General features: G+C 42.9%; 2 protein-coding genes across 3 annotated transcripts in view; one reads left to right on the top strand and one right to left on the bottom strand.

Moving 5' to 3' along the window:
- The window catches only part of LOC107980715, a 52,898-nt gene extending 33,501 nt beyond the window's left edge, over positions 1-19,397 (top strand). Inside the window, exons 2-9 of one of the 2 annotated variants that reach the window (XR_001728862.2) lie at positions 8,266-8,467; positions 9,054-9,309; positions 9,684-9,938; positions 10,611-10,742; positions 11,175-11,357; positions 13,731-14,048; positions 14,498-14,571; positions 15,823-15,934. Coding sequence is in view for 1 of the 2 variants with exons in the window: in XM_016982617.3 (XP_016838106.1) it covers positions 8,280-8,467; positions 9,054-9,309; positions 9,684-9,938; positions 10,611-10,742; positions 11,175-11,357; positions 13,731-14,048; positions 15,823-15,990 (1,500 nt within the window). In the remaining variant the exon portion in view is untranslated. Of the gene's footprint in view, positions 1-8,265; positions 8,468-9,053; positions 9,310-9,683; positions 9,939-10,610; positions 10,743-11,174; positions 11,358-13,730; positions 14,049-14,497; positions 14,572-15,822 lie in introns of both variants that reach the window. The other variant, XM_016982617.3, reaches the window with a different exon arrangement.
- The window catches only part of LOC100120017 (midasin), a 93,578-nt gene extending 66,823 nt beyond the window's left edge, over positions 1-26,755 (bottom strand). The window contains exons 1-12 of the mRNA XM_016982618.3: positions 26,452-26,755; positions 26,126-26,361; positions 25,814-26,053; positions 24,661-25,727; positions 23,220-24,585; positions 22,638-23,139; positions 22,183-22,559; positions 21,125-22,102; positions 20,492-21,063; positions 20,004-20,413; positions 19,708-19,929; positions 19,502-19,630 (exon numbers count right to left, since the gene is read on the bottom strand). Coding sequence (XP_016838107.2) covers positions 19,502-19,630; positions 19,708-19,929; positions 20,004-20,413; positions 20,492-21,063; positions 21,125-22,102; positions 22,183-22,559; positions 22,638-23,139; positions 23,220-24,585; positions 24,661-25,727; positions 25,814-26,053; positions 26,126-26,361; positions 26,452-26,532 — 6,180 coding nt within the window. The 5' untranslated portion in view covers positions 26,533-26,755. The remainder of the gene's footprint in view (positions 1-19,501; positions 19,631-19,707; positions 19,930-20,003; positions 20,414-20,491; positions 21,064-21,124; positions 22,103-22,182; positions 22,560-22,637; positions 23,140-23,219; positions 24,586-24,660; positions 25,728-25,813; positions 26,054-26,125; positions 26,362-26,451) is intronic.
- Between the last annotated feature and the right edge of the window lie 42 nt (positions 26,756-26,797).

The following is a 26,797-nucleotide window of genomic DNA, read 5'->3' as shown; positions in this document are numbered from 1 at the left end:
CGCTTAAAATTAACTCTCGTCACGTTTCTACTTGTCCGGCCGGGAGTCTGCGCGTTTTTTTACTTCGCCCCCTTTAATTACAAGCTCCCAGACACAATTCGAGAAAGAGCCGCGTGCGGGGCCTGTCGTTAGAGCTGAGAAAAGCACCGAGTACAAGCGTATTTCCCGCCCGAAAGAGAATGTTAAAACGGGGCCATTTTAGTAATGGAAATGAGGATAATTTTAGCGGCTGGGGTTACTCTCGCACAAGACAAAAAATTTCAAAAGTCGAAAATCTCTGAAAAAAGAGAACAAAAGCTTCCGGACTTCGAGTGCTGCAGGCGCTTGACAATCGACGAGACAAATTTTAATCTCCCAGAAGCAGTAAGCGCCGAGGTCGGACAGTCGTCGAACCGGGGGCGCTGGCTCAGCTCTCGAGCCTGCGAGATAAAAACTCTTCCAAAGCCATTTAAAAGTTTATTGCGCGCTCGTCAAGCCTGAAACCCAAGGCCCTCGCGCGCGCTAACCGACGTCGAACCGTGTAATTTAGGAAAAAAGAGGGAGAGGAAGAGAAAGGATAGAAGCCTCGCCTCTTTTGGCCCAGGCCACTCTCACCGGTCCCTTTTGTTTTCGAGAGGATCGAGCGCGTCGGTGGTCAGAGCTCTCTCTCTCTCTCTCTCTCTTGGACAAGTGCTTCCTGCAGCAGTCGTCCGCCCTTTGAGAATAATGCGGCGCCGGAGAATTTAAAGAGGCATGGCTGGTGGAAAGTATTGAGAGGAGCCGGGGCTATTAACGCCCGCGCTCGTGTTTGCCTTTGTCGCTTTAATTGAATCGTAATCGAATTTCGCGCTCGCAATTACGCACTTTTCCCACGATCGTTTCTCCAGCATCCGAGAGCTCGAGAGTTATACCAGTGTCAGCAGACAGCCTCGACGATGCGAGCTACAAGCTTGCGTGTATAAATTTACCCGCGGTGTCGAGAGGTCGGAAGTTCAAAATCCCCCGGGCTGCACCTAGTCGACCATAAGTTCCTCGATAAACGCCGCGGCGAGGGTTTCGAGGCTACAACTCGCGGGATTGAATCACCTGTAAACGATTCTATTAAGAGTTAAGCATCTTTCTCGCGTGTGCGAGTCGCGAAGCGAGGGACAAAGGAGGAGTGTTTAAGTTTAACGATCGCGCGGCTGATGATATAACGTACAGTATAGGTCAGACGCTCTTGAAGGATGCAAATACGCAATAAAGCCGTTCAACTTTTAAGATCCTCGAGGGAAAGGCGCCAAGTCTGAATTGCAGCCGCGGCGGCAGCGTTAACGCCTATAAAGCTCCTCGAAATTTAAATGAGTCGGAATAAATGCGCGGAGCCCGGCGCGAGAAAGAGAGATTCCGCAGCTCGAGTACACGAGTGTCAATGGAAAGCTATTTCACGCGTCGCTATGTGTACAGTCGCGCGAGGCTGGATTTTCCTTGCCGCAAAAGCGAATTCACTTTGAGCTTTTCTTCGGGCCCGGGTTGCTCATATCGCGCATAATTAAAGAGAAAGCCGTGCGCACTGCTCGCCTGTTTCATAATTGCGGCCTCTTTTTGACTTATTAAATTTTCATGCAAATGCTACGGCTCTCGCCGGTAAATACCTTCTCTCGCATTCATATTCCCGCGCTTAAATTACGTTACACCCGCGCCTGGAGAGACTCGGAGACACGGTGCGTGATAGTAGTCGTATACTTGAATTATCGCGAGTAGAGTATATCGCTTCAGTCAGTCGCACTAGAAATGAATAAGACACCACTGTCAAAGGAGCTGAGTAAGGAAATGAAAAAGCTTCGGGTATAGAGAGAGAGACGTTCAGCGCGCTCGAAGAGCTCTTCCGGCTGGATTTAAGATGACACGGGGAATACAAAATGCACCGACCGAGTCGAGCGATCCACTCATTCGAGGCGGAAAATATTCCGCGTGAGTGAGTCCTAGTCTGCAGCTGTGTTTACTTTTTCTTCTCACCTCGGTCTCGTCGACTTATTCCGACTCAAAGTGCCGCCACTGTCACGCCGGAAATATTTGCCCGGCGGCTGAATTTTCCGAATAAATTCAAGCGAATTCGATTTGCCAGAGGTTGAGGTCTTATCGCTTACGAGCACGCGAGCGAGATAAGGCCGGGAAGTTTTATTAACGGATATATTAGTCCAAAGTGAGGTAAAAAATTTGAAAGTCGCATCGATACATCGCGGGGGTAAACAAAGAAATATAAATGTCAAGAGAACTATTCTCCGAGCGCTTTGGCCTCTCTGGCTCGCTGCCATAAATATTACCGACGGCTCGTAAAGTTTAAAAAATGGGCTAAAAAGCCCAAGTGGAATCGCGACGATTTTCCAAATTCCGCAGCAAACTATACACACGCCGGCGCGCTATATATTTTCACTTCCGCAGTACGCATAATCCCTATATACATGTAAATACACAGTAAATTGCGCACGGGGGACGTTCTTCCATTAAGCATTGGCAGAACTCCGAGCTGGCGGCGCTTTTTCATTTTTATAATGACCTTATTTTTTTCTGGCCGCGTCTGTCAGGATTAAAGAATCGATGGCGACACGACTCGGCAATTAACAGGGCTTTTTCGCGGTTTTCCGAATTTACAGCGATCGTAAATTAGAGAGAGAAAAAATCGTCCCAACGAGATCGTGGAAACAAACGCGATAACATTGATGAACAGAGAGAGAGAGAGAGAGAGAGAGAGCCACGAGACCAGAAAAAAAGAAAGATTCGGCCGGAATAAGAGCTCAAAGACAATCGCTAAAGCGGCCGAAAAAAAGGAGCGATAATCTTGTTCCCTCTCCCCCTATCTCTTTCTCTCTCTCTCTCTCTCTCTCTCTCTCTCTCTCTCTCTCTCTCTCTCTCTCTCTCTCTCTCTCTCTCTCTCTCTCTCTCTCTCTCTCTCTCTCTCTCGTCAATCAACGATCTCGATCTACCGATAGCGCAGCGAAATTACACGCAGTCCGAGCAGCTCTTTGTGCGCGGAAGCTCTCGCACACACCCCTTTGGGCGAACGTATATCCCCTCTTCGACCTTGTTTTTCCTCCTCTTCGCACGACCCTTTTTTTATCATCCCACTTCACAAAAGGAATCCGAGGAATGAATCGAGGGCGTCGGCCAGATGCGGCTTCTCTTCTGTACACGCGCGTGTTTTCTCGCTCCGAGGAGGAGCTTCGCTATATAGCGGCCGTAAAAAAGCTCTCTTTCGCTGCCTCCGTTTCTTCGCGTGAATGCCGGCCGAAAGAGAGAATTAGCTCCGTCGTTTGAGTCTGGCACGCTTTGTTTCTTCGGGGCAAAGCGAGATGAGCTTTGGTGTTTCTAGCTGTAGCTCTTGTTATTTTCGGGATTAATTTCGACGCCTCGCTCTCGCTGATACCCCAGCATCTTCGTAGTTCAGCCCTTTGCAATTCGCCGTTAAGTCGTACATCGTTTCACGACGTATAATTTGCCCCGGCATAATGGGCCGGTATATTCAAGCTTCGATATATAGATGCACGCGCGGAACATATCGGAAAACCATTCGCGGCCGAGGGGCGGGTGAGGGAACACGTCTTGCAGCCCCGACACTGCTTGTTGATTGGTTGTTTCTTTCGCGCGCGTGGGCTTGCGATGCTTTTTCCAGAAGAGAGAGGGGGGAGATGGCATGGATTTCGCGGGGGGTAATAGTAATGGTTACGGTGATGGCATTGACCTATAGAATACGATGCTCCGCTTCCTCTCCATCGGCGACGCCAGAGGAGTAAGTTACGCCCCGGTGTTTATTCCGAGTCGATTCTAGAGTGCTTCGGTTTACATTTCTATTACAGCCATCATCGCCGTGAGCGCGATCGCGATTAAATTCCAAATGTACACACAATGGCGATGGTTGTTCTCGTGAAAAATAAAGAAGAGATGAAAAATTTGCCTAATTGCGCCGCACTGCGTTGATCTTTTGGAATCGCGAGCTACACTTGTCACGAGTCTCGTCGTCGCCGGCGGCACACTTTATCGTGCAAGCGGGCTTATACGAAATGCGTTCATAATTAGGGACGTTGCGCGCGGGCGCGTTTTCTTAGAAAATTGACTCTCCAGCTGAGGTAGAGAGGAGAAAGAAGCGAGAGAGAAGCAAAAAAGCCTCAGCCCCGGATGAATTACGTACTTGAGAAGCGTTTCCCTCCTTTTCTCTCTCTCTCTCTCTCTCTCTCTCTCTCTCTCTCTCTCTCTCTCTCTCTTTCTAGCCCGCGTCTCTGCAGCGCTGATGTCTTTTTTAATCCTTCTTTATTTTTATCCGCAGTTCTCATTTTTACATTCTACTGCTAAGAAATGCAGCCGGCGTCTGAAGGGATGGGACGCTTTAATTCGTACCCGGAGCTGGCAATTAACACCACGGCTACTGTTCGCTAACTCTTGAAAAAGCCTTTATCCGCTAATTAAGGTTGCGTAAATTTATATGGATTAAACGTTAGACACCAACGTTAACCTGTCTGCATTTTCTTCGGAAACTTTTACCAGATGGAGGATACGACTGATAAAAAGTTTTCTCATAACATGAGTCTCCCCTTGTTTACCAGTGAATGTCTATTGCATTTTCGTAGAGCACTTTGCGAGGCGGAATTTCGAAGTTTTTTGATGAAGATGACGCAAGGAAAAGTTTAAAACGAAACTTCATATACTTCTGCTAACGAGCGATGCATCCTCGCATTACATTCAAGGATATCAAGCGAGACATCGATATATAGGGGGGTAAACTTTACTCCTTGTTTCGAAAAAACTTTGCCGAGAAGCTGCGCTAAAACTCGTGGCCTTCTTTCTTCAAATTTAGCGCGGCGAAGCAATAAGAAGATGTCTCGCTTGCTAACAAGTGTCCATTACTTTCTCACGATACACTTTTCTTCGGGGGTAAAATTTGCAAAACTCGCGCTTGAAAACTTTCGCGAAAACATCAGGAGCAAAAAAGGTAGGAAACTCTTAAAACAGCATTTGATGAGCGAGTCCCCAACTTCGCTCCAAGTTATGAGAAATACACAGGCTGGGTTATGAAAAGCTCCTTAAGGGGTATCTCGTCGCGGTGATCGGTATCGAGAGTTAAATCCGAAGGAGAAGAAAGAAAAGGAGAGCCGAAGGCGAAATCCAATTAGACGCGCATTACGCAAAGTGCATTTAGCGTCTCTGATTACTAGACGAGCGAAATTACGATGCCGATACCGTCGTCGTCACGTTTTCGAGCGAGGACGGCACGAAAGCTCTCTTCTTTGAGTCACGAGACACAGAGTTTCCTGGAAATTCACGGATCCTTTGGCCTCTATTCCATTAACGGCGAAAGGGGCGGAGTCGAAAATATATTCGTTAATTTCAGCTCTTAGTGAAAGTTACCTAGACTTTGAATTTTGATCTTGATGTCGCTTTATTCCCTAATCGCGCCAATTTCATTCGTCAACGCCTTGAACGATTCACTTTATCGCTATTGCACGGAGTCGTAAAAGTAAGAAAAGCTGTTTATTCGAAGAATTTCTCCGTCGTCGCTTGCGGAAATAATACAAGCATATACGAATTGAATTTGGCGACGTATTATTTCCTGAAAGAATATACCAAACTATTCGCCCCAATAGGTACATAAAGTCGTCGACGGCGCGACCAGCGCGAGAATGGGAAAAAGAAGGAGGAAAAAGAGAGAGGATGAAACGCGAATGCATTCCCTATATATACACACATACGGTCTATTCCGAGCTGGCCTATATCTACTTATTCGGGTAAGCCTACTGTACCAGAAAACGCCGATAGGAAATGAAGTGGCCTGACATACATATAGATCGAAAACATCAAACCCATATACTGTGAGGAAACGTATAGAGATGACGTACGCGTTACATTTACACTTTTTTTATAGCGAATAAGCTGGTTCAAACGAGCTTTATTCAAATTAAGCTGGTCGTATAGAGTATAGAGCGGCAAATTATCCGGATATCGATCACAGGCCGGAGAAGCTCACGATCCAAGTTCGAGACAAGTCGATTCGGTGCACTCGAGTTAATCGAGTCCGAGGAGGAAATGAGGGGAACAATTACCTCTCAATCGAGAGAGGCTTATCGAGAACTTTAGCGTTCTTATTTTCGTTATAGCCAATCGTACTTCCCGGCTGAATTAATACCGCGGCAAATATCACTCTGCTACCGAATCTGGGGTAAGACTTTCGTCAACAAAGTCTGAATAATTCAGTAAAATTTCTTATTACGCGAGTTTATATCCAACTCGAAGATAAAGCCTTCGCAATCCAAAACTCAAAGAAAGTCGCACGTTAAATCAAAAGACAATCGGACAAAGCAGATGGCGAAGATAATGGAAAAGTCGCTTATCTCTCTCGAGTGGAAAAATTAATCAAGTTTTTCCCAAGACGACGCGCACGCGTATAATTCTACTCATTTTCGAGCTATACGGCCCTGAAGAGCTTTTAACGAGTGCAGGCGCGAAAATCCTGCAGCAGAGAGCGACGTAGCGTAACATCATGCATATTCATGCGCGACGCGCGGGAATAATTTAATTTTCGGAACAGTACATCGGTAACGAGTGCAATTACTCCGAGAGAGCTGCTTCGGCGCGCAAATGCGGAACACGTATCTTACGTATGCGCGCGGAGGACGACGTGGCGCGAGGGAGGGTGAAAAGAGACATTGAAAAGTCGGGGACACGTGCTGCGAGGAAAACTGGACCTCTTTTTATATTTGAGAAATATATAGGGTTATGTGGCGTATACTTAACATTCGCTGCGCGGAAGCGTGATTTTGTATCCGCACAGACTGAGCGACGGGAGCACGAGTCCTTGGTCGAATTCGTGAAAAATTCAAATTCGCGCGGACTATTATCTACTTTTAATTCGGTTAAATATACCCACGTGATATTCGCGGAGCTGAAACATGTGTATTCGAACATCCGTGTTTATATTCGGCACTCAGGATGTCTATTTATAGCGGAAGTAACGGCGCGCGCGAGCCTCGATCAATCGAGCCCGTTACGTTAATGATCTTAATACATGGTACCTGCATTCGCACACCCAAAAAGTCTAAAAAAAGTATGGCGCGGTTAGCGACGAAAATTCTTGTTATTACACTCGTCCAAGCAAAATAAAGAGGGACAAACAGAGTTTGTTATCCGAGCGCAGCAGCAGCGGCGGGACACATTGGTTTACACGCTCGCGAGCACCGAACGCGGAGCTGCCGTATCCTGTGCGAAAAAAGCGTCAAAGTCCTCGAACATTCGCGAGTGAGAGAGAGGGAAATGTTTATTCAGCGGTATAGCCTCGGCGAAATTATTCGACTGCATTTTCGCAGCCTTGTCCTTCCGTGTTGACTCCGGTTACCGGCGGGTAAATAGTGGGCCGCTGGTTAGAGAATGCCTCGCTGATGACGGATTCTTCTTCTTACTCTATTTTTCGCCGTTATTTTTAGCGCAAACAGCGCACCGCCGGCCAGCTCTGATGAAACAAAGCGCGGCGCAAGCCTGAATTTATTCGTGTAAACAATCGAAATCGTCCGCTGCACCGCGTGGGAGGAGGAGGGAGAAATTTTTGCCGGCTTCCGTCGTCGATTTCTTTTAGTTGAGCGGATCTTCACTCTAGAATATTGTGTTTTCGTTACGATTTCCAACGACGAAGTCAATTATCCCGTTACCCCACCGAAGCCCGATCCTATTCCGGCGAAATTAACCCACGAAATAAATCAGACCACACCCCCGAACTGCGGAGATTCAACTGCTGCAACATCGAATCCGTCGCTCCACATTCGCGCTATCGGCCCCGGCAGTCCTAGCTGAATAATTAATCGAAATCAATCTCGAGACTCGCTCTCGCTCATTACACACACGGCCAGGCCTTGTCGAAAAGTCCAGAGGACCCTTCGACGCGGCGCCCGCTCCTCACAGCCTCTCGCGATAATTGTTTGCATTATACATTCCGTTTGCATTTCGGCTCTGCGCGAATATAATCGTCGGGGTTCATTAACTGCGGCCGGCCAGCAATTAGCTGTCCGATTGGGAAATGGGTCGTCGTGTCGCGCGCGCACCGGTCAAGCACCACTATACCGTTTGGCTATTAAAATTCGAGAGGCCGATGTTTGTTACACAGTGGCACACACACACACACGAGAGCCCTGAACGAAATTGAGCGATATTCTTCGGAAGTAGTTTGCATAACGTCCCTTTTTCCTAAAACTTTGTCCATTCCAGAGGGTGATTTACGCACGCGTGACACACGTGCGAGTAATACGATAACTCGTCTGTTTTCAGGTTGAGCCGTAGCGATGATAGGGGCCAACTTGCGATTCGGCATCGGGGCATCGGGCAATGTCACGTCGAACGCCACAAAGGTGTTCCAGTGCCACCCGGGCGGCGTCGCCGAGGCCACAGTCATCTTCAGCCTCGGCGCCATGGGGATGGGCGCCAACATCATGCTCATGGCCCTCATACTCGGCAAGCGCTCGCTCAGAAGGTACCTCGCATTAAAGCTAAGCAGACTCTGACCGTTAATTCTCTCACTAGAGTAGTCCGCGATCTCACGGGGTTCAAGAGTTTTATGGGCCATTACGCGGCCGCTAATTGTAGGGGTCAGCGCACTCGAGTGCTGTTTATTCGATTGTTGCGGCCGCTCATAATAGTCGAACAAGTAGTTTAATTACTTTGCAATCGTAACTCTTAGCACCGGTATAAACGTTGCCACGTACAAAGCGCGAATTCGTTAATCAAGTCGGCCGCTATTTATGGCTTCAACTTCGCGCGGAGTTTCTGCGCAGCAGCGCGGTGCGTGTGCATTAAAATGAAAACTTTGCGAACCGGAATTATACGAGCGTGATTAATTATATCGCGCTCGAATTCCAGCCACCGGACTGAGAGAGAGAGAAAAATCAATCGAAAGCTACACTGCCGGTGACAAATAAGGTTAAATTGAATTACAATGGTATCGGTCAGTGACGTTATTCAAATAATTATTATTATTCCGCGGTGAAGTTGATTCGATTTATGGGTCGCGTTTTCATCCGGTGCAAGATATTATTGTAATAGAAAAATGTTCGACGCAGATGGTCGCAGGGCTTGCTGTTCCATCAAGCGCTGGTGGACTGCGCGCGAGCGGCGATACTGCTGCCCCTGGGCTCGAGTATCCTCAATTGCCAGCCGGTTAATAAGTGCTCACTCGTCGAGACGGCCTTCCTCCTACTCGTCACCGTGTCCACCGTCAACATGCTTACGACTGTGCTTAACGACAGCCCCGTCTTCGAGGAGGAAAACGACGAGGAGACCGACATCGGACAGCCCATTCTCATGGACTCGCCTCAGGTGATTATGGCTTGTTTAGAGGTAGACTTGGGTAAACATGTTAGTCAAAATCTGTCGATAACGCGTTTTTTAAAGAAAAATTTCTAGATCTACGTTATTAGATTCGCCCTCGAAAAAGCGCGCGCACTGACAGTAATGCATCGAGGCCGTTTATTTGAAAAAGCGCCATTGTCAGTGCACGCAGCGATAGCCAGAAGCAAATCAGATTGGCTTCGCTGATGAAGCTGCTGCGCCCACGCTTTTACAGATGCGCCATTACAAGTATACCTATACTGGTAAAATTTTCGAACGCGCAGCCAAGCGACTCTTTCGACGTCGAAAATTCCAGCTATACAGCCAGTGATATAAAATTTGCCATAACCGCGTGTCCGCAGTGCGTAATCTTCGGCACGTTCATGATCTGGTTCGCGAGCATCACGATAAACCTGGGCCCGACCTTCCTGAGCGGTGCCTTGGCCGCCAATACGGAGACGGGACACAACGAGCCGAGCTGTCCGCTGGTACACGGGCCGTTCCGACACTACATTCTCAACCTGCTCTGGATCTTCATCAACATCATCTGCGTCGGTCTCACGCTCTTCCATCTGAGGAAGCTGCACCGGGACCTCACGAAGCCGAACGTCGAGGCGGTACGTTTTTATACCTCCATATACTTCTTCTTTGTGCATCGAATTACTAAATCCAGCCGCGACCCATATGAAGTCCTGATTCCCGCGTACAAAAGCACCGAATAAAGCGCGGCGCGACAATGCGTATATTAAATTGCAAATTTCGTTATTCGCTACATGATACTCGCTGATGTATTTTCAGCGCGTTCGCGGCTGCATTTGCATACGTACACGCGGCCCGGAGTATATTTTTCTCCCGAAAACGATACCGGACATAATTCGGACAAGCGGAGAAAGCAGCCATAGTCGGATAATTTCGGCGGGGCGGTAGTTTACGCGCACAAAGGATAATACGCGCACGACGATGATGAAAATAGCGTGATTTGCATGCAAACCTTTTAAGCCCTCGCGAGCGAGCGAGCGAAAGGCTAAATAACCCGGGCTTAGCCGTGTAAAATAGCTCCCCATTCGAAACAATGGAATTGTTCCTTCGCAGATTGTGCATCAAACATGCATGAGCCAACTTTCATCTTGTCCGGAAAACGTACAACGCAATGCCTGTGCGCCTCCGGTGCAGCGCGTACATAAAATCTCCCCCGCATCATCGCGTGAAAATTCGTTCGAGAGAGTAGTCCCACCCTCCTTAAAAAAGCTGAAACTAAACTCAGAAATTTTGCGGCTTGTCAAACTCAGGTGCGAGTGACCGGACTCGTGACCACTCTGGTGAGCGTGACGGGCGGCGCGAGCGCCGGGGCCGCTGGCGGTCCGAACGGCCTCGCCGAGGGCAGCTCCGCCGACGTCAGGAGGAGCAGCGGTACGCCCAAGGTAAGTAGGAAATTTCCTCTCGCGACGTATTGCTGGCTAAGGAAACTCTCGCTCCGATCGATATGGCTGGGATAGCATGTGTGCGCGGGTGGACTAATTATAGTGCGCGAAATCGGGTTGCGCGCTTTTTTCGCGAACGGAATTTAATTCGGTCGTGTACTGCTTTTTCAGCGCGAGGGAGAAACTATCCGGGAACTAATCGATGTTTTAGACAGTTCGCTGTTATTTCAGCTCGAATGCTTCGGAATGAGATCGACGGGGTTTTTTGTTCAGGATGATTGATACGCGCTTCGTTGTACGTTCATTAATATGGGTGTTTTTTTTTTGTTTTGGTTGATGAAAGAGCGCGGAAAAGAAATTAACGCGAAGCAAGAAATGATTTCCGAGTCACATGTGCATCAGCGGTATCTAATTTCTCTGCCGGAATTCCAGAGGGTCGGGGCGATCGAGGAGCACCGGAAGATGAGGAATTATCTCCGGCGAATAGAGCGGGACGGCGTCCAGAGGGTGAAAATGTTTCTGGTCATCACCGCGGCCTACGTCATTTTCTGGGGTCCGCTTTTCTTCGTCACGCTTGTGCATCATCCGGCGATCGGAAACACCACGGGCTACGAGGTACGTAAAAATCATGCGTTTTTTCGCACGAGATGTAATCTTCAAATTGTGCCAGCGTGGGAAGCTCTACACTCCGATCCAATCTCCCGTCAAGTTTGCTAAAGCCTAGTCGACGATACTACACCGCTGATTCGGTCGCCTCTTTCTCTTTACACTTTGCCGGCGAAACTTTCACGAGATCCATAACGAATTTTACAAACCCGACCCCAAACAAGATTCCCCTCGCGTAAGCTGCATATCCACTATAGGACTCATCGCTTATTCTCGTGCATCTGCAAAGCTTAGGGTATATCGATCGACCGCTTATACGAATAAGTCTCGGCGTGAAAATTTTACGCTGCAGCTCTGGCTCGCCGATAACGCGAAGACACTCGATCGTACGATTTACATAGAAACGAACGTATTCGGCCGCGCCATTGCGCGGACTTCCGAACGCGCGTGATAAGGAGAATATGCAAATGGAGTGTGCGCCGGTAGGATTTACATTTCACGCGCTCTCGACTCGAGTGCGTTCGATGATACTTAAAAATATTGGATCGGTATAATCCCGCGTAGGAGAGAGCACGCGTGATCAAAAGAAGTTTTTTTCTCCGAGCAGAGAGTCGAATGCAAATCGAGTTCCGACCTTCGATACTTCCAGTTCTCGGGGTTGATTTACACTCGTCCCGTATAAAAGAGAGAAAAATGGCGCGAACTCGTCGCTAAATCAAAGTCGCGAGGTAGCTCAGGAATCTCCTCAAAAGCGGCAATAAACACTCTCTTACCAGGGGCGAGTTTGACGAACGATCGAAGCCGTTCCGAAAGCTTCGACGGCCGAGTAGCTCGGGTCACTCGTGGAGAGACGGTGACCAGAGCCTGGCGGCTGACCGAATGGATGGGAAAAGTTGAGCGTCGCGCCTGAGAATAACCGAAAACACGGCAGCGCGCGAGAGAAAGAGGAAGGAAGGAATCGCGCGCGCCTTTGAGCTTGCGCTACTCTGGCCGTAAATTACGCTGTATGCGCCGGTAAAATTTATGCCCGGCTGTACTTTGACTATCGGGGAGAGCTTGCGACGTGACGCCGTGCACAGTGTTCGTGTGTGCGTTCGTTCGTAATCGAATTTTTCCTCCGGTGGATTCGATGCAGCCGAGAAATTGCCTCGCCCTACATAGCTACTATATACAGCTCTGTTGATGGATACGCGTGAAATAGATTGTTAGCTTGGCTGATAAGGAAATGAGCTACGCGTTGATGTGTGCGGGGTACATTGATCGCTTTTTCGTAATTAATTCGCGTAGCGCGTAAGCTGCCTTTCACCAGACTACAGCCGGCTAATAGCTTATACACTTCGTCGCCTTAGTTTGGCAGAGTCGTTAAGAAGTTGGACAAAAAACGAGCTAAAACAAGCCCGCAAGTTTATGCAGCCGGAGTTTAAGGTTGTTAATTTTCCAACGCTGCAGCTAATGCCGTATAATGGTTTCGACGCAACTTGTTAACTATATTATATATAGCGACGGACTCACAGTGCAGGGTCAAACGCAGTGTAATAGATATATAATACGGGGGCAAAAAAGCCAACTGCCGTTACAGGGGAAATCCGAGCACATTTACACGCGCGATCGCGGGGCGTAATACAGCCGATGAATAATTAATGTCCCCGAGAGAGAGAGAGCTGTCGATGACAAACAACGCGATTATTGGCACGGTTCCTTCCGAAAACGTCCAGCGATACGAGCCCATATACGCGTTAAATTAATTTCCACAGCGAGCGCAGTACATACACGTTCAAATGGCTGCGCGCCTGTAATTTACAAAGGGAGATTATGCACTTGGCGTGTAGTGTAGGGCCGGATAAATTCCCTCGGGAGAGCTTTGCTCGGCAGACGTCGCGCACTACTCGCTTATAGTCCGAAACTTTCACTTTGCTGTTGTAGTGCAAGCGCGGGCGGTACAGCTAAATATCATGGCCGCGACCACTTTGAGATCCCATTAGGCCGCGGCCTACTAATTCCTGCAGTTGCTCAATTGATTTTGCAGAATTGTTGTATAGTAAATCGTTACGGACAAGTTCGGGTAAATTCGGGTGCACGGCTTACAAATAGTGCGATTAGAAATCCGATACAGCGCATTGTTCGATATTCCAACATTTGATCCGAATAGTTGGCTCGGCGTCTGCAACGTTAACAGGCAGTGTCTAGAGACGGTTGGGAGTAACCGCACGCTTGAGGAAGACAGATAAGTAGATTCGCCGGCGGTTTGGTCAGACGACGGCCGCAAACGGAATGCTGTATACCGTCGTTACTATTTAGCCTGCGGTTGGCCCTGAATCCACTCTACTGAATAATAAGCGATCGAATCGCAGCTTAAATCTTTTTTCAACTATACTACCGTAGGTGACGCTGCACATCGCGTACGTGCATGCGTTCGTGAACCCGACCCTGTTCCTGACGCTGCACCGGGGCCTGCGCCAAGGCATGACGGACGTGTGCTGCGGCTGCTGCGAGAGCTTCGCCCGCTGGATCCTCGGAGCCACGGCACCGGGCAGCCCGATGCAGGTGCAGCAGGTGCCGCCGCGCTACGACTCGCAGCTGAGGCTGCCGGCCGCCACGCCCGAGCTGCCCTACGTGTCCCAGCCGGCGACCTCCTGCGACCTCAGCGACGTCGCTCTGCTCAAGCCTCCACTGCCGCCTCAGCCCAAGCATCACATGATGGTAAGCGATCGTTGAGCTGGTTCATGGCTGGCTGCGACTCGGTTTACGACATGCGTGCTCCATCAGAGACAACGCGAGATTTATACGCGCGCTCGTTCGTGCGGAATCGAACGATTATTCGAATCAGATATTGTTGCGCGATATACGCGTAAAAACGCCGCCGCGGATGTATGACATTTTTAATTCTAATGAAAGGATAACGTCCAGACCCTTATTCAACAGTTTTATTTGTACTGAGAATAGATTTATAACAGCTATGAAAACTCGGGGAGGTGTTTCTATATAGGTGGCAAATCCGAGTTTATTTTATAATTCCACGAATTCGATTTGACAATTTATAGAACTAATACACGATATGCGGCCCAATTGAATTACCGATGTAGGAGACTTTTCTATTCTTCCCAACTATTATTTTTATTATCGCATCTCTTTTATTTTATTCCTTCTAGCTACTTTAACCTAAGGCAGTTTATGGTTTGTCGATGATGACGTCATTAAAATGTCGGTCAGCGAAAAATGATAGGTATTCTTAATTTTTTAAACTTCATTCATTTTTTCAGAATATAATCTCTACCATAACTAACAGTCGTGGGCAAATATTGTCAGAATCCTATAGTTTTACAACAGTACAATGTTTGTCATACTTAGATATAAAAAGAATCCAGCTCTAGAATACTAATTTGTTCCACGACTGACTTTTAAATAATAATCAACTATTTAATTTAAATTCATTTGTTTAAATATTTAGATAACGATTTTTTATTGTTATTAGCATAGAGTAGCAGTGAAAGTAGATTGTTGCAGCATCGATAGGCAAAATCTAAAGTTTCTATCATCCATCATTTGAACGTGCATGCTCAGAGAATAACCAAACTCTACGGCATAAGAATGTTTTTTCTACTTCGAATTTTATTTATTATTGCTTTTGTGCAAATGCATTTTCTGCCAAATTTAGTTTCTTTTTGCAACTATCTAAACATCTCTCCGAGTTTGATGAAAATGACGAAATAATACCATCACCTCGCTATAGTTTGTCATCGAAGTACGGCGATCGCCAAAACTCATCTAAACTTCCATCCGACTAACTTTGAGCTTTCTGAGAAAACTGCTGTTCAAAACAAGCAATGTGTAGCTTGTGGTTCATATACTGCCTTGTCCTGAACGTCAGGAAAATTCTCAGACTATTCCAAGATGATTTTTAATTTTGTAACACACGCTTCAAAGCTTAGCAATGACAACGCAACGGAAAAGTTTAGCTGCGATGCGAGCAATTATGAATGCATCTTTTATTCTTTACGAAATGATTTCGCTTAATGGCAAACGCGGCTTCAGCACAAATGAATGCAAGCAAACAATCAATCAATCTCTCCTGCAATATGCGTGTGTTATTGGATTAGGGAGAAAATCCTATGAGGCCAAAAACTTATCACATTTTTTTTGACGTAACTAAGATAGGATGAAAGATTGATTGATGGTTCTCTCCTTCGTTCTCTATTAATTACTATGAACGATAAAAGAGGCAGACTAGAATTCAATTAACCAAAACATATAAAAGCAGATTCGCATTTGCACATAAATAAGTTTTTACTGCATTTTTACGGAAGTTCAACTGGATTATTTTTCAGATAATGACATGAAGCAAAATGCTCTTGCGTGCATCGCCAAAGCTAGACACATACTCAACACCATCGAACTGCATTATTTCACGCCAAGAAAAATTTTAGATAAAATAAATATCGACAACTAATTCCAGATGTAATTTTACTATTCTCAGAGCGACGGGCTCGATCCGTGGAGTATAACGTCGAGGCCTAAGAGCACGACGAGCCTATACGAGGAGGAGTTTTCGCGGCGACCAAGCCTCTTGCTGCCGCCACCCCCTGAGCTGCACGACCTGCAGTCGACAATCAGCCCAACGAGCAGTGACATACCGAGTGAGTAAGCTGTTGCGAGCGGACGAACAATCGTACCCTCCTCAACTGCAAAAATACGAAGAGAGAAGTATATCTATGCTAGCTTTGAATATCGGAATAATAAGTTCCGTTGGTCGGTCAGTCACGATTATAAGCCAAATATGTAACTGAAGTGTCGCTCTTCCAAGTACCTGTTAAGTATCGACCGAAGTCCAGATTCTCTTATGCGTAGGATTACGGAGGAGTACTTAGCGAAATTGGCGATCAAGTATGATATTTGTAGACAGAGGTTGTGATTCGAATTTCGACGGGTATAGTAGTATGGGTTCTTATTTTTGTGGATGAGCGAGACATCAAAAATAAAAAAAAAGATTGATGTATTTTTCGTAAACTGTATTATTGCTTCCCAACTTCTTATTCGAATTCGAAAAAGGCATGTACTATTCAAAGTCTTTAGCTTTAAATTGTGTGCGTCAGAAAAATTCTTTGTCCTTCTTTTGCTGAGCACTCCTCAAGTAATTGATTAAGGTAGTCGACTGTAGATTTGATCAAGTATTAAGTTATTATAATATTAAAATTGATACTGACTTTTTCGAGTGCCAATGGACTTTACGACTGTATCGATTAGACAAATTTATAAGTTCTAACAGAAGCTTTTTATTAAAACCTGACGGCTTTGAAATACGATAATCAGATACATATATTGCACATATCAAAGCAAATAGAGAGTTGAAAATCGCTGAATTACCAACAATTGCAGAAAAAGTGCAAAGGGCACATAAAGTATTATCCATCCGCACTCGGAAGACCTGTGCAATTATATGACAAGAAATCTTTGCAGACTGAAATATTTCATAAACAGCGCATGTCGTCTATACGTTTAGAGTAGTATTATTTACAGCTCGTTGCCGAATACGTCACTTATTTTTTACACCCTTTGGAAACAATTTAAAGTTGACGACCACAATTCTCATATGATCTGTGATTAAATATCGATTTTTTATGTCATTGCGTGTTGTATAGATTTTTAGGTGTGTTATCCACTTTCAGATCAGGGTCTTCATCTCAACGAATCTTACATTTGGGTAAAGTAATTTTATTTAACGACAACATAGAGATATAGTGTATATAAACCGATCGAGAATATAATTTGGCATCATTAATAAAAGATCCAACATTTCAAATTGGAAATTCAAATAGAATATCCTTTCGTCAATGTTATGTGTAACTAATTGTTACATAGATGTTAAATGTGCGATGGGATTTGAATATATATTTATGAATGTTACGTGTTACTTTATTCTATTCTAATTGTTATTCTATTCATTATGAAAATTGTATAACAAGTATACTATTCCCGTAAATTACATAAGTTTTTGAGAAGAGCGACTACATTTTTTTAAGGACTGCAGATTTAGCTGAGAAATCGATCCGAAAAATCTTTAAAAACATACATGAGAAATTAACTGTGTAGATAAATGCTAAGTACTTCTGAAACTGCTCTTTGTAAATATAATCGAGCTTAACATTGACGACGAACTCGTAATTTATATTAAGTTTTTTAATAATGTATACTTCCATCATATTTTAAGATAATTCTACTGTATTTGGAGTATCGCAACGTCATATTTGAGATATGAATTATAGAATACATATGCAGCAATCGCTATTCATATATACAGTCTTTAAATATGACGTTTTAAGTATGTATGAAAGTATTATATTGATTGCTCAAAACTTCTATAATTAACGTAACTCTCTAACCCATACTTTTGTTTCAAGTAAATTTTAAATATAAGATCAATATATTTCACAAAATTATCTATAGACTGTAGGGTACAGTGCTTCATAAGAAATATATGCGTAAATAATCTTCTTAGTGATACTCAAGTTTATAAGAAAGAAAAATAAAAATATTTATACCTGTACAGAAAGAATACTTAAGTATTGTTAATACGTTTATAAATTTATATTAGTTTTTCATTTACACACGATTATTTTATATTTACATAATTTGTGTTAAAAGAACTTATGATGGTAGATTTATATGAATATAGCAATAAAACATTGGAATATAATCATATGTAGAAAGCGCAAAGAAATCTATTATCCCAAGTATGCATTATGGTATAATGTATATTTATTGTCAGAACATTAAAAAATCTAATGATTAAAGTACTATTGGGCGTTCAGGCACACAGTTCCTTATATTTGAAATAAAAAAGAATAGTGGGTGTGAGTGCACATTTATAAATCTCAAAGCACGAGGTTGTATATAATAATTAGAATTTTAATATTGCATAAACAAAATTTTCATATGGGTTTTTCATTTATGACTGGTAATTTTATAAAACTGTTTAATATAAATTAATAATGAATGATCAGATAATAACTTATAATGATCAATAAAATTAATATTCGAAAGTTGCTTTCAAGCTGAGTTTTTTGTCAGACAAAACAACGAAAATTCGACGTCATTTAGGAAATCACAATTTTATTGTACATGTATATATTATAAGCTCATGATGATTGTATAATTATTGAAACCAAATTACGTATATGGCAGCGCAAATTTAACAGAAATACCCATATGATTGATTTCAAATTAAAAAGCACAAAATCTAAAAGATGCTGAAATAAACACAGATTCTAAAATAAACGTAGAAAATTGTTAAAAGAAACCATGATAAATCAAGTCCGGCCGTGCCGATCCAGTTGTATCATAAGAATGCGATCTCAAACAATTATTTTTTCGCATAGACAACGTAAAAATTGCGACTTTCCTCAATACATGAAAAAAGGCTTGCGATAAAAATGCTAATAAAACAAAGAAAGACAACAGCAGGAGAATGGATTTTGATAATTCTAAAATAGTCCGCCCATTGGAGCGTTGCGTGCAGATTATTGTCAATTAGCAATTAGTGAACTATTGTATGTGCCATTAAAGAAAGACCGAAGATTTGTAATAATAGAATATTGTCCATGAGAAATGGACTGCTTGGAAAAATTTTAATGGAGAAACGAACAAAATATTTTATCTTAATTAATGTAAAATTACTATTATTTCTTCAACGTTAAGTGCAATAAAAAAATCGCGCACTTTACTTATCAGAAATATTTGCTGATATTTTCCATTCTTGCAATGCATGGCCGATAAACTCGTAATAATACTAATAATGTTATGTAAACAATTGTGCCTAAAAATATCGAAATCTTAACCAAATGCATAAATACTTAAGAAAACAAAAAACTGGTGTCGTACTTGGACAACTTGGAATGATGTTTTAGTAGAATTTAGTAAATACGTCTTAACCATAGTAATATTGATTATTACTAATGTACGAATACGCGCGAATGGAAAGAATTAATGACAGAAGAAACAATTTGAATCATTATAATATCCGTGTATAAAAATAAAATGTATATATCACCATTATTTATAGTTATTTCACCCTGCATATGAGCCAAAGTTTCAACAATTTATATGCTTTAATTATATCAAAATAACAATAATAAATTCGAATAATAAATGCGACATACCTGTTCGAAGCCGCCCAAGATTTCCGTCGTGTCCATCGCTGAATTCACCGCAATCGACTGTAGCTTCTGACCCGTCATATGCGCTAAAACTCGCACAACACTGCTTTTTCCACAACCAGATCCTCCAACCTAGCACAAAGTACAATATTCATGAAATACATTGAATTTAATAAAATTATTCAAATTTTTAGTTCCGAGTGGCTTACAAGTATCGACATCCAATTCATCTTGACACATTGTGCTAGACTACGCAAAGTCGATATTTGATCTCGAAGAAGCAACAAGTTCTGATCGCTGCAGAAAGACGTGTCAGTTTTCGGTAGAGTCACTTCTCCAAAGTGTACATTTTCATCGGTTATATGCACCAGCGGTGAAGATAAAACTGGATAATTTCCTTCAGCAAAAATCTCATTATAAATTTCTTTCACCTTAAATCAGACAATAGTAGATAAATATCAATATCAAGTAACCGTTAAGAAATAGTTATGTATAAATATCATACTTTGCGCTTATCTTCTTTGGTTCTCATTCTATCCACATAGATAAGTTCTACAGCGCTTCCTGGATTGCAAATCTCTCTATCATCGTCAGAAGCAGCAATTGTAGCTTCGCACCATCTACTGACGTCTCTCAAATTCATCTCCCACGGAGCCCCGTTGTAGCCCCAAGATACTCCAGCCTCCTTCGCTAATTTTGAATTAAACTCAATCATCTTGCCAATCACATCCTTATCTATCTGTGGGAACTGCGAAGCTGCTATGAATATCAAGTCATCGTCTGTCAACGCATCCACAAATACTTGGGTGAATCTGTTTAAAAAGGATTTGGGCAATCCACGTCTTGCTCCACCCTGTCTCAATGGATTCTGGCATGCGAATAACTTAGTCTCTGGTTTTACCGTGAAAGTTTTTCCTAATTAAAAATAACAGTATTATATTATTTCAATGTTTCGATAAGTATAAAGTATGATAACGAACATATTCCACTCACCTAATTCGGGAATGTATACTTCGCCTCGATGATCAAAGCAGGCATTGAGACCCTCGAGCACAGACTGCGAGGCTAAATTCAATTCATCCAATAAAATCCAGTGTCCTGCTCTCAAAGCTCGCAAAAATGGACCGTCACGCCAGGCAAATTCACCACCTTTACCACCTTCAACGGGTAGATCAGCACCAAATAGATCTGACACATCTGTTTGATCGCTCAGATTTATACGCAGGCAAGTGTGACCGGACGCCTTTGCAAGAGCACAGACGAGGCTTGTTTTACCAACACCAGGACTACCCTCGAGCAACAGTGGCTTACGAAGCTGAAGGGCTCGCAGAAGTTTTAAGGTGTTCTGTTGCGTAGTAGGAGCGAGGAAAGTGAACGATGCATTATCCTCGCAAGGGTTAGAGCCTTTCGGGATGAAAAATGGGGGGATTCCAAACACGTCCGTAGGATCTGGCAGATCCGGATCAACTTCCATTGAATCGTCAGCTGGTGATTCATTCAAGGTATTGGTTTGTGTTTCCAGAAAAGCGAAGGCGTTATCTTTGAACAATTTAAGCTTTTCCAAACTAGAAAAGATACACATCATTAAATACGTTATTCCTCCAAAAAATGTTTTATTTATTATACCTTTCCATGCTCGTCAATCCTGATCCTAAACTGTCGATGTAAGTAAGACAGGCTCCGTGGTAGTAAGCGTCGCAAAGGCTCAATTTGTAGCTGCCACTCTTTTCAGTGCAAGCATTAATAAAATTTACCCAACTCAAAATATCTCTTATGCTAACGGTGAATCGTTTTCCGACATCTGAAGTCTGTAGCCACTCGACGAAGTTCAAAATACAGTCCGCCAATACGCTTCTGCGATCGCCGACCTCCTCACTAAGGTTGTGTTCGATAATAGCCTGCAAGTCTTTTCTTTCTGTGCATCCATCGCACCAGATCTCCGTAAAACGATTTCTGAGCGCCGGGGATAATTCTTTCTTTCCATAATCACCACCAGGATTCATTGTACCGATGAAGAAGAAATCCTCGTGGGCAACGATGGTATTATCGACATCTTTAGAGTCTTCGCCAACGTCGATTCCTTTTTCTGCCAACAAAAGACTTCTTTCTGGCTCAAGTAAAGAATTCAATCTTTCAAGAACGCTGTCATCCGCCAAAGATATTTCGTCCGCAAGGAAAAAGTCCCCGCTTAACATAGATTTTATCAAGGGTCCATCAACCCACTCAAACAATCTTTGATTATCTTCATCGGCGTGACTTCTTACTGGACGTAAGTTACCCAGAAAATCGGACGATTCCGTATGCATGTGACAATTGACCATGTACAGTTTTTTGTCATTCATATGAGCGATCAGTTGGCAAATAGTAGTTTTTCCTCCTCCAGTTTCTCCTACTAGTAGTACTGGTTCTTTAAACTGATATGATTTTCTGACGAGAACTGCCATTCTTCTCATATGGTAAGTCCATACAACATGCTTGAAGGAAGAAGCGTTTGCTTTTTCTATCGCTTCTAGAATAGGTTTCGTAACGGGAGATGTGTGTTCGCTTAAAGTAAACAAATTTTCTGGATTCACTTTTCTCTTCAAGTGCTTGTTTATAACTTCCCTAAAGTCATAAAAGTTATATATTTTACTCGCCAATACGTATGGGGTATAGTTTGAAAATTGAAAAAAAATGATACTTACCTAATTTCCTCAGCCTCTTCGGGTTTGCGAACCTTAGCAGCAAGAACAAGATAACCCTCGTCTGCTAGATGTTGACTCCAATCGTACAATTTTTCACCCATATCCGGAGCAAGTCGGTATCTTTCTCCCCATCGAAACAAATCTCTAAGAGTGATGAAACCTTGTTTGCCGGCGAACGCTGCCGTGCTCTTTCGACGTACTTGCAATTCAGTCATCACAGCGATTATTTGCTTGCAGTAGGACAGTGGCATACTGCAGCGTTCGTGCAAGATAGTCTGCAATTCTTGGGCCGGAATCTCATCAAAGTGAAGCTCGACGAAACGATTTCTGAAGGCTCGGGACAAGACTTTTCTACCACCATATACACCGGGTGGATTCTGAAAGCATAGGAAAAGATGAATTTCCTGTATTCTACAGCTTCTTAAACTTAAGTCATATTAATATTCCAATTTTACCTGAGTTGCAAAAAGCATAAAGTTTTCGTGGGCTCTAACAGTTTCCTGAGTCTCGGGTATGAAAAGCTCTCTGTTGTCATCCAAAACTCTGTTTAACGCCTCTAGAACATCGCTGGGAGCCAAATTCAATTCGTCTAGGATGATCCAGTAACCCTTACGCATAGCCTCGACGAGTATTCCTTCCTTAAAAACGAGTTTGCCTGACTCATCGGCAACGTAGCTGCCCACGTACTCCTGAAGATCCGTATGCTCGTGGTTGTTGATTCGCACGCAGACGTGACCTGAGGCCTTGGCGAGATAAGTGATGAGACTGGTCTTACCAACGGAGGTGTCACCCTGGAGCAACAGAGGCATCTTGCCGATTGACACAACGCGCACGACGTCGCGTAGATTACGGCGGACGGATTCGGTCAGAATGTAGTTCTTTGGAGTTTCTGGCTCCGTACTGCCTTTTACTACCCAGTAACCCTCGAATTCGATGAAGTCTTCCAGTAGGGAGCACCTTCAAAAGTAAGTATAAAAAAATTAAGTTCATTCATGTTAAGTAAATAAGAATTAAAGTACTGCAAAAGAACTGCTCACTTTGGTTTAGGAATCGGTGAGCTGATCACAGCTTTGGCCGACTTCTTATCCAAAATGGCATCGACTATCATCTTCTGGACAATAGGATACGATTTATGATCCAGTTGAGTAAGAAAGCTCAGACAGAAAGCTTCGTACAGAGATCTTAAAACTATGCCACATGGGTTAGCAGCAGCTACAGTCAAAGCTCTGCACAGTGTTCTCAAGCTGTAATGGGGCTTGTGAGCCGTTCCGTCATACAAACTCCAAGTTGCTTCCTTGCGAACGTTCAAATAAAATTTTACTATGGCCTTCTGTTTATCAGCTGGTAAGTTCAACTCTTCTAAATAAGAGCCTACGAGAAGCTGCAGGTCAGAGAATTCGGTAAGCTCGTCGATGTAGAATTCTGTAAATCTGTTCCTCAAACCGACAGGTAACTCTTTCTTGCCTACATCTGTAGCTGGATTCATGCAGGCAAACACCGTGAAGTCAGGGTGTCTTTTGATGGACTCTTTATCACCTCTTTCGAGTAAAGATAGCGAGCCTGACGAGCCTTCGAGCAAACCTGATAGGCACTCCAAGGTTTCTGCATTGGCCAAATTGATTTCATCAAGGAGAACCCAGTATCCTTTTTTAAGTGCTTTTATGAGACTTCCTTCAATGAAAGCAAAAGCTAAAGACAGTTGAGCTTTTACCTGAGATGTCAATTTATCTAGTTTTGCTGATAGTCTTTCCCATTTCTCGAGAGTTTCTTTGCTCTTAGCTTCTTCCGGATTTTTGGGTTCATCTTCTATACTTGTGATTTTAGATCTTAATCTTTTGACAGCAGCACTTGTACTGGTAGTCATTAAGCCGACTAAAGTTCTCCATTTACTTTTCTGGTAGCAGGTCGCAATGTGTGATAAGAATTTTTTGTTTGGTTCTACTGCAAAGTATGAGCGAAACAGTAGCTCGAATTCTTCTCTGATAGGAAAGATTAAAAATTTCAAATCAACTGGTTTGTAGCCACCAAGAAGATCAGCGCTTTCACTCTGTTGATTCATATTAATCACTATCAACTTGTGACCAGTGCTGCGAGCTAAATATTGCACAGAACTTGTTTTTCCTGTACCAGTCTCACCAACAAGCAAAACTGGTTCATTTTGTGACACACAACTCGTGATGCGCTCCAGTAAACAAGCTGATGGGCGAGTAAATGAAAATTTGGCTACACCTCTTTCAATTTGGGTAACTTGATTTTTCTTCCTTTTTAGTTTGCTCCGTCCACTGACAAAATAGTCGGGTTTCAATTCGATTGATGGTTTGTGGGTCTGAGCAAAGTACTCAGCTTTCGTTTTGATAATTCCCAATTTATTAGCAATGGCTATAGATAATGCCAATCTTTGATCTGCAAAACGTTATAAAAGTTAGAAAGTATAAATACATAAAAAATTGAAAATTCATTCTGTTAATGGAAACATACCTTGATTAGGAACTGAACAGCAAAATATGTCGATCGCATCTTGAAATAATTTTAAAGCTGAGTCTGGTGATGAAACTACAAAGTCAAGTGTGGCTCTTGAACACCATTTGATTAAATCTCTAGTTGAAATCAACCTTCCAGTCTTCAAAATTTTTCCTTCATCTTCGTCACTAGAAGTATTCATATCATGATTGCCTACTGAAAATAATAAGAAGACATCTACCATCCTTGTAGCAATAGTATTGAGAACTGGAAATAATGTTTGAACAACAGTTACTAATTCTTCTTTTGACAGTGGCTCCATGTTCACGCATAGCCAGTGCTTTTCCAATAAACTTGTAGCTCCAGATGTGTGTTTTTGGAGACCAGACATTGTTAGTATTAATCTTTGAGTGACAAACAATTGGAATCCACTTTTGACATGAATCGTGTCTCTGTAACCAGGAACTGAAAGGGTTCCAGTTTCCATCAAGTTACTTAAGACACTGGCAACATCTAATGCAGCGCTGTCAATATCTTCTAGGAGTAACCACTTCCCAGCAGTTACTGCTTGTGTTAGTACTCCTGGTTGCCATATAAATTCTCCAGGTATATCTGTACATCTGTAAGTTCCCAGAAGCATTTTTGAATCTGTTTGATCTCCTAATTGTACTTTGATGAAGTCTGAAGGGCCATGGCCAGTAATTTTTGCCAAATATTCAACAATTGCTGTTTTACCGCATCCGACAGAACCTTGCAAACAAATACATTTTCTAGAAGCTACTGCTAGAGCTAAGCAGCGTAAGTTTTCTTCCATAGATTGCACAGAAACTAAATCAGTGTCTGTATCCTTCAGCTGGTTTTTAAAAACTGGTAATAATACACCCGCAACTGAGACAACAGATGGAACTCTCTTAGCTATTTCTTTAACATCTTTTGAGAAATTTTCCAGTTGTAAAACAGTATTTGCATTAGTATCTTTGATTTCAGTTATAAATTGATCAATGTCACCAATCAAAGCTTTAGCGCAATTCAATCTTAATAACTCTGACATTTCCAAAACTATACCTACACACTTTATTGCAATCCTAAAATCATATGGCAGAAGATTAAATTTGATATTGATGTTTTATAATTGCATATTTTACAATGTACTTAAAAAATCACAACTTACCACTTCACTTTATCATCTTTATTTGTTAAATATTTATAAAATTTGGACCAGTTCCATTTGTACTTGAAGTGATCAGGTGAAGCTTGTAAAATATTAAAACACGCTTCGACAATTTCATAGTCAGATACTTTTCTAGGAATCTGATGAATTTTGTGTCTTTTCAATTTAGGACGTTCCCCATTAGTTTTTGTTGGATTTATGAACGGTGGGGGATTGGCTTCAAAATATTGTAACGCAAACCTAGAATTTGATAATAATTAATGTTTTGCTTACAACTATATTTTTTAAAAAGTTTTAGCACTTAAAACTCACCCTAAAACATCAGGATGTATTAAAATTAGTTTTCCAATTACAGCACAGTTTATTCTGTGCACTAAATCAGCATCAGCTGTATCAGTTGCAGGTTCTTTGTCTTTATTTATGGACATTGTTAGTAAAATAAGAAGTAATTGTGGAAAACATTCTGCAACATCTTTAGCAAACTCGGGATTCATTAAAATATCGCGGAGTTGCTCAAGTATTAGTTCTTCGCAATCTTGTGTTATTTCCTAAGGATAGTAGTTAATTTACACTATTAGTCATTATTCTAATTTTTTTCTTGTTGAAGTAAGTATTTAAATATTTTCATGCAATCTTACCGTCAAATCGAGGTAGGCATCAAACGCATTGCGATAGCTTTCGCGACGTTCGCACAACGTCCTCAAGTTTTGAATCAACATTGTTGCAGCCTTTTCCAATAGACGGTAGTAAAATAATTTTTTAACCACTTTATGAATGTTTACAAAAATGCGAGTATAATCGCGATCTCGAGGATACTTTGCTTGGCATATCTCGTGCGACTGATTAGAGCGGCAACCGGGAGGTTATGTTGTTCCGCGCTTTCGGCGGCTTATAACAAGCGCAAAGCACGTGCAGCAACTCGCAGCCCTCGCAGGTTTGGCTCATGTGTGTCATCTCATCTCTCTCTCTCTCTCTATATATATA

The sequence above is a fragment of the Nasonia vitripennis genome, chromosome 2 (genome assembly GCF_009193385.2).
Source record: "Nasonia vitripennis strain AsymCx chromosome 2, Nvit_psr_1.1, whole genome shotgun sequence".
Taxonomy (NCBI): domain Eukaryota; kingdom Metazoa; phylum Arthropoda; class Insecta; order Hymenoptera; family Pteromalidae; genus Nasonia; species Nasonia vitripennis.
Note: the sequence above shows the minus strand (reverse complement) of the source record. Positions and strands in the feature narration are given on the sequence as shown.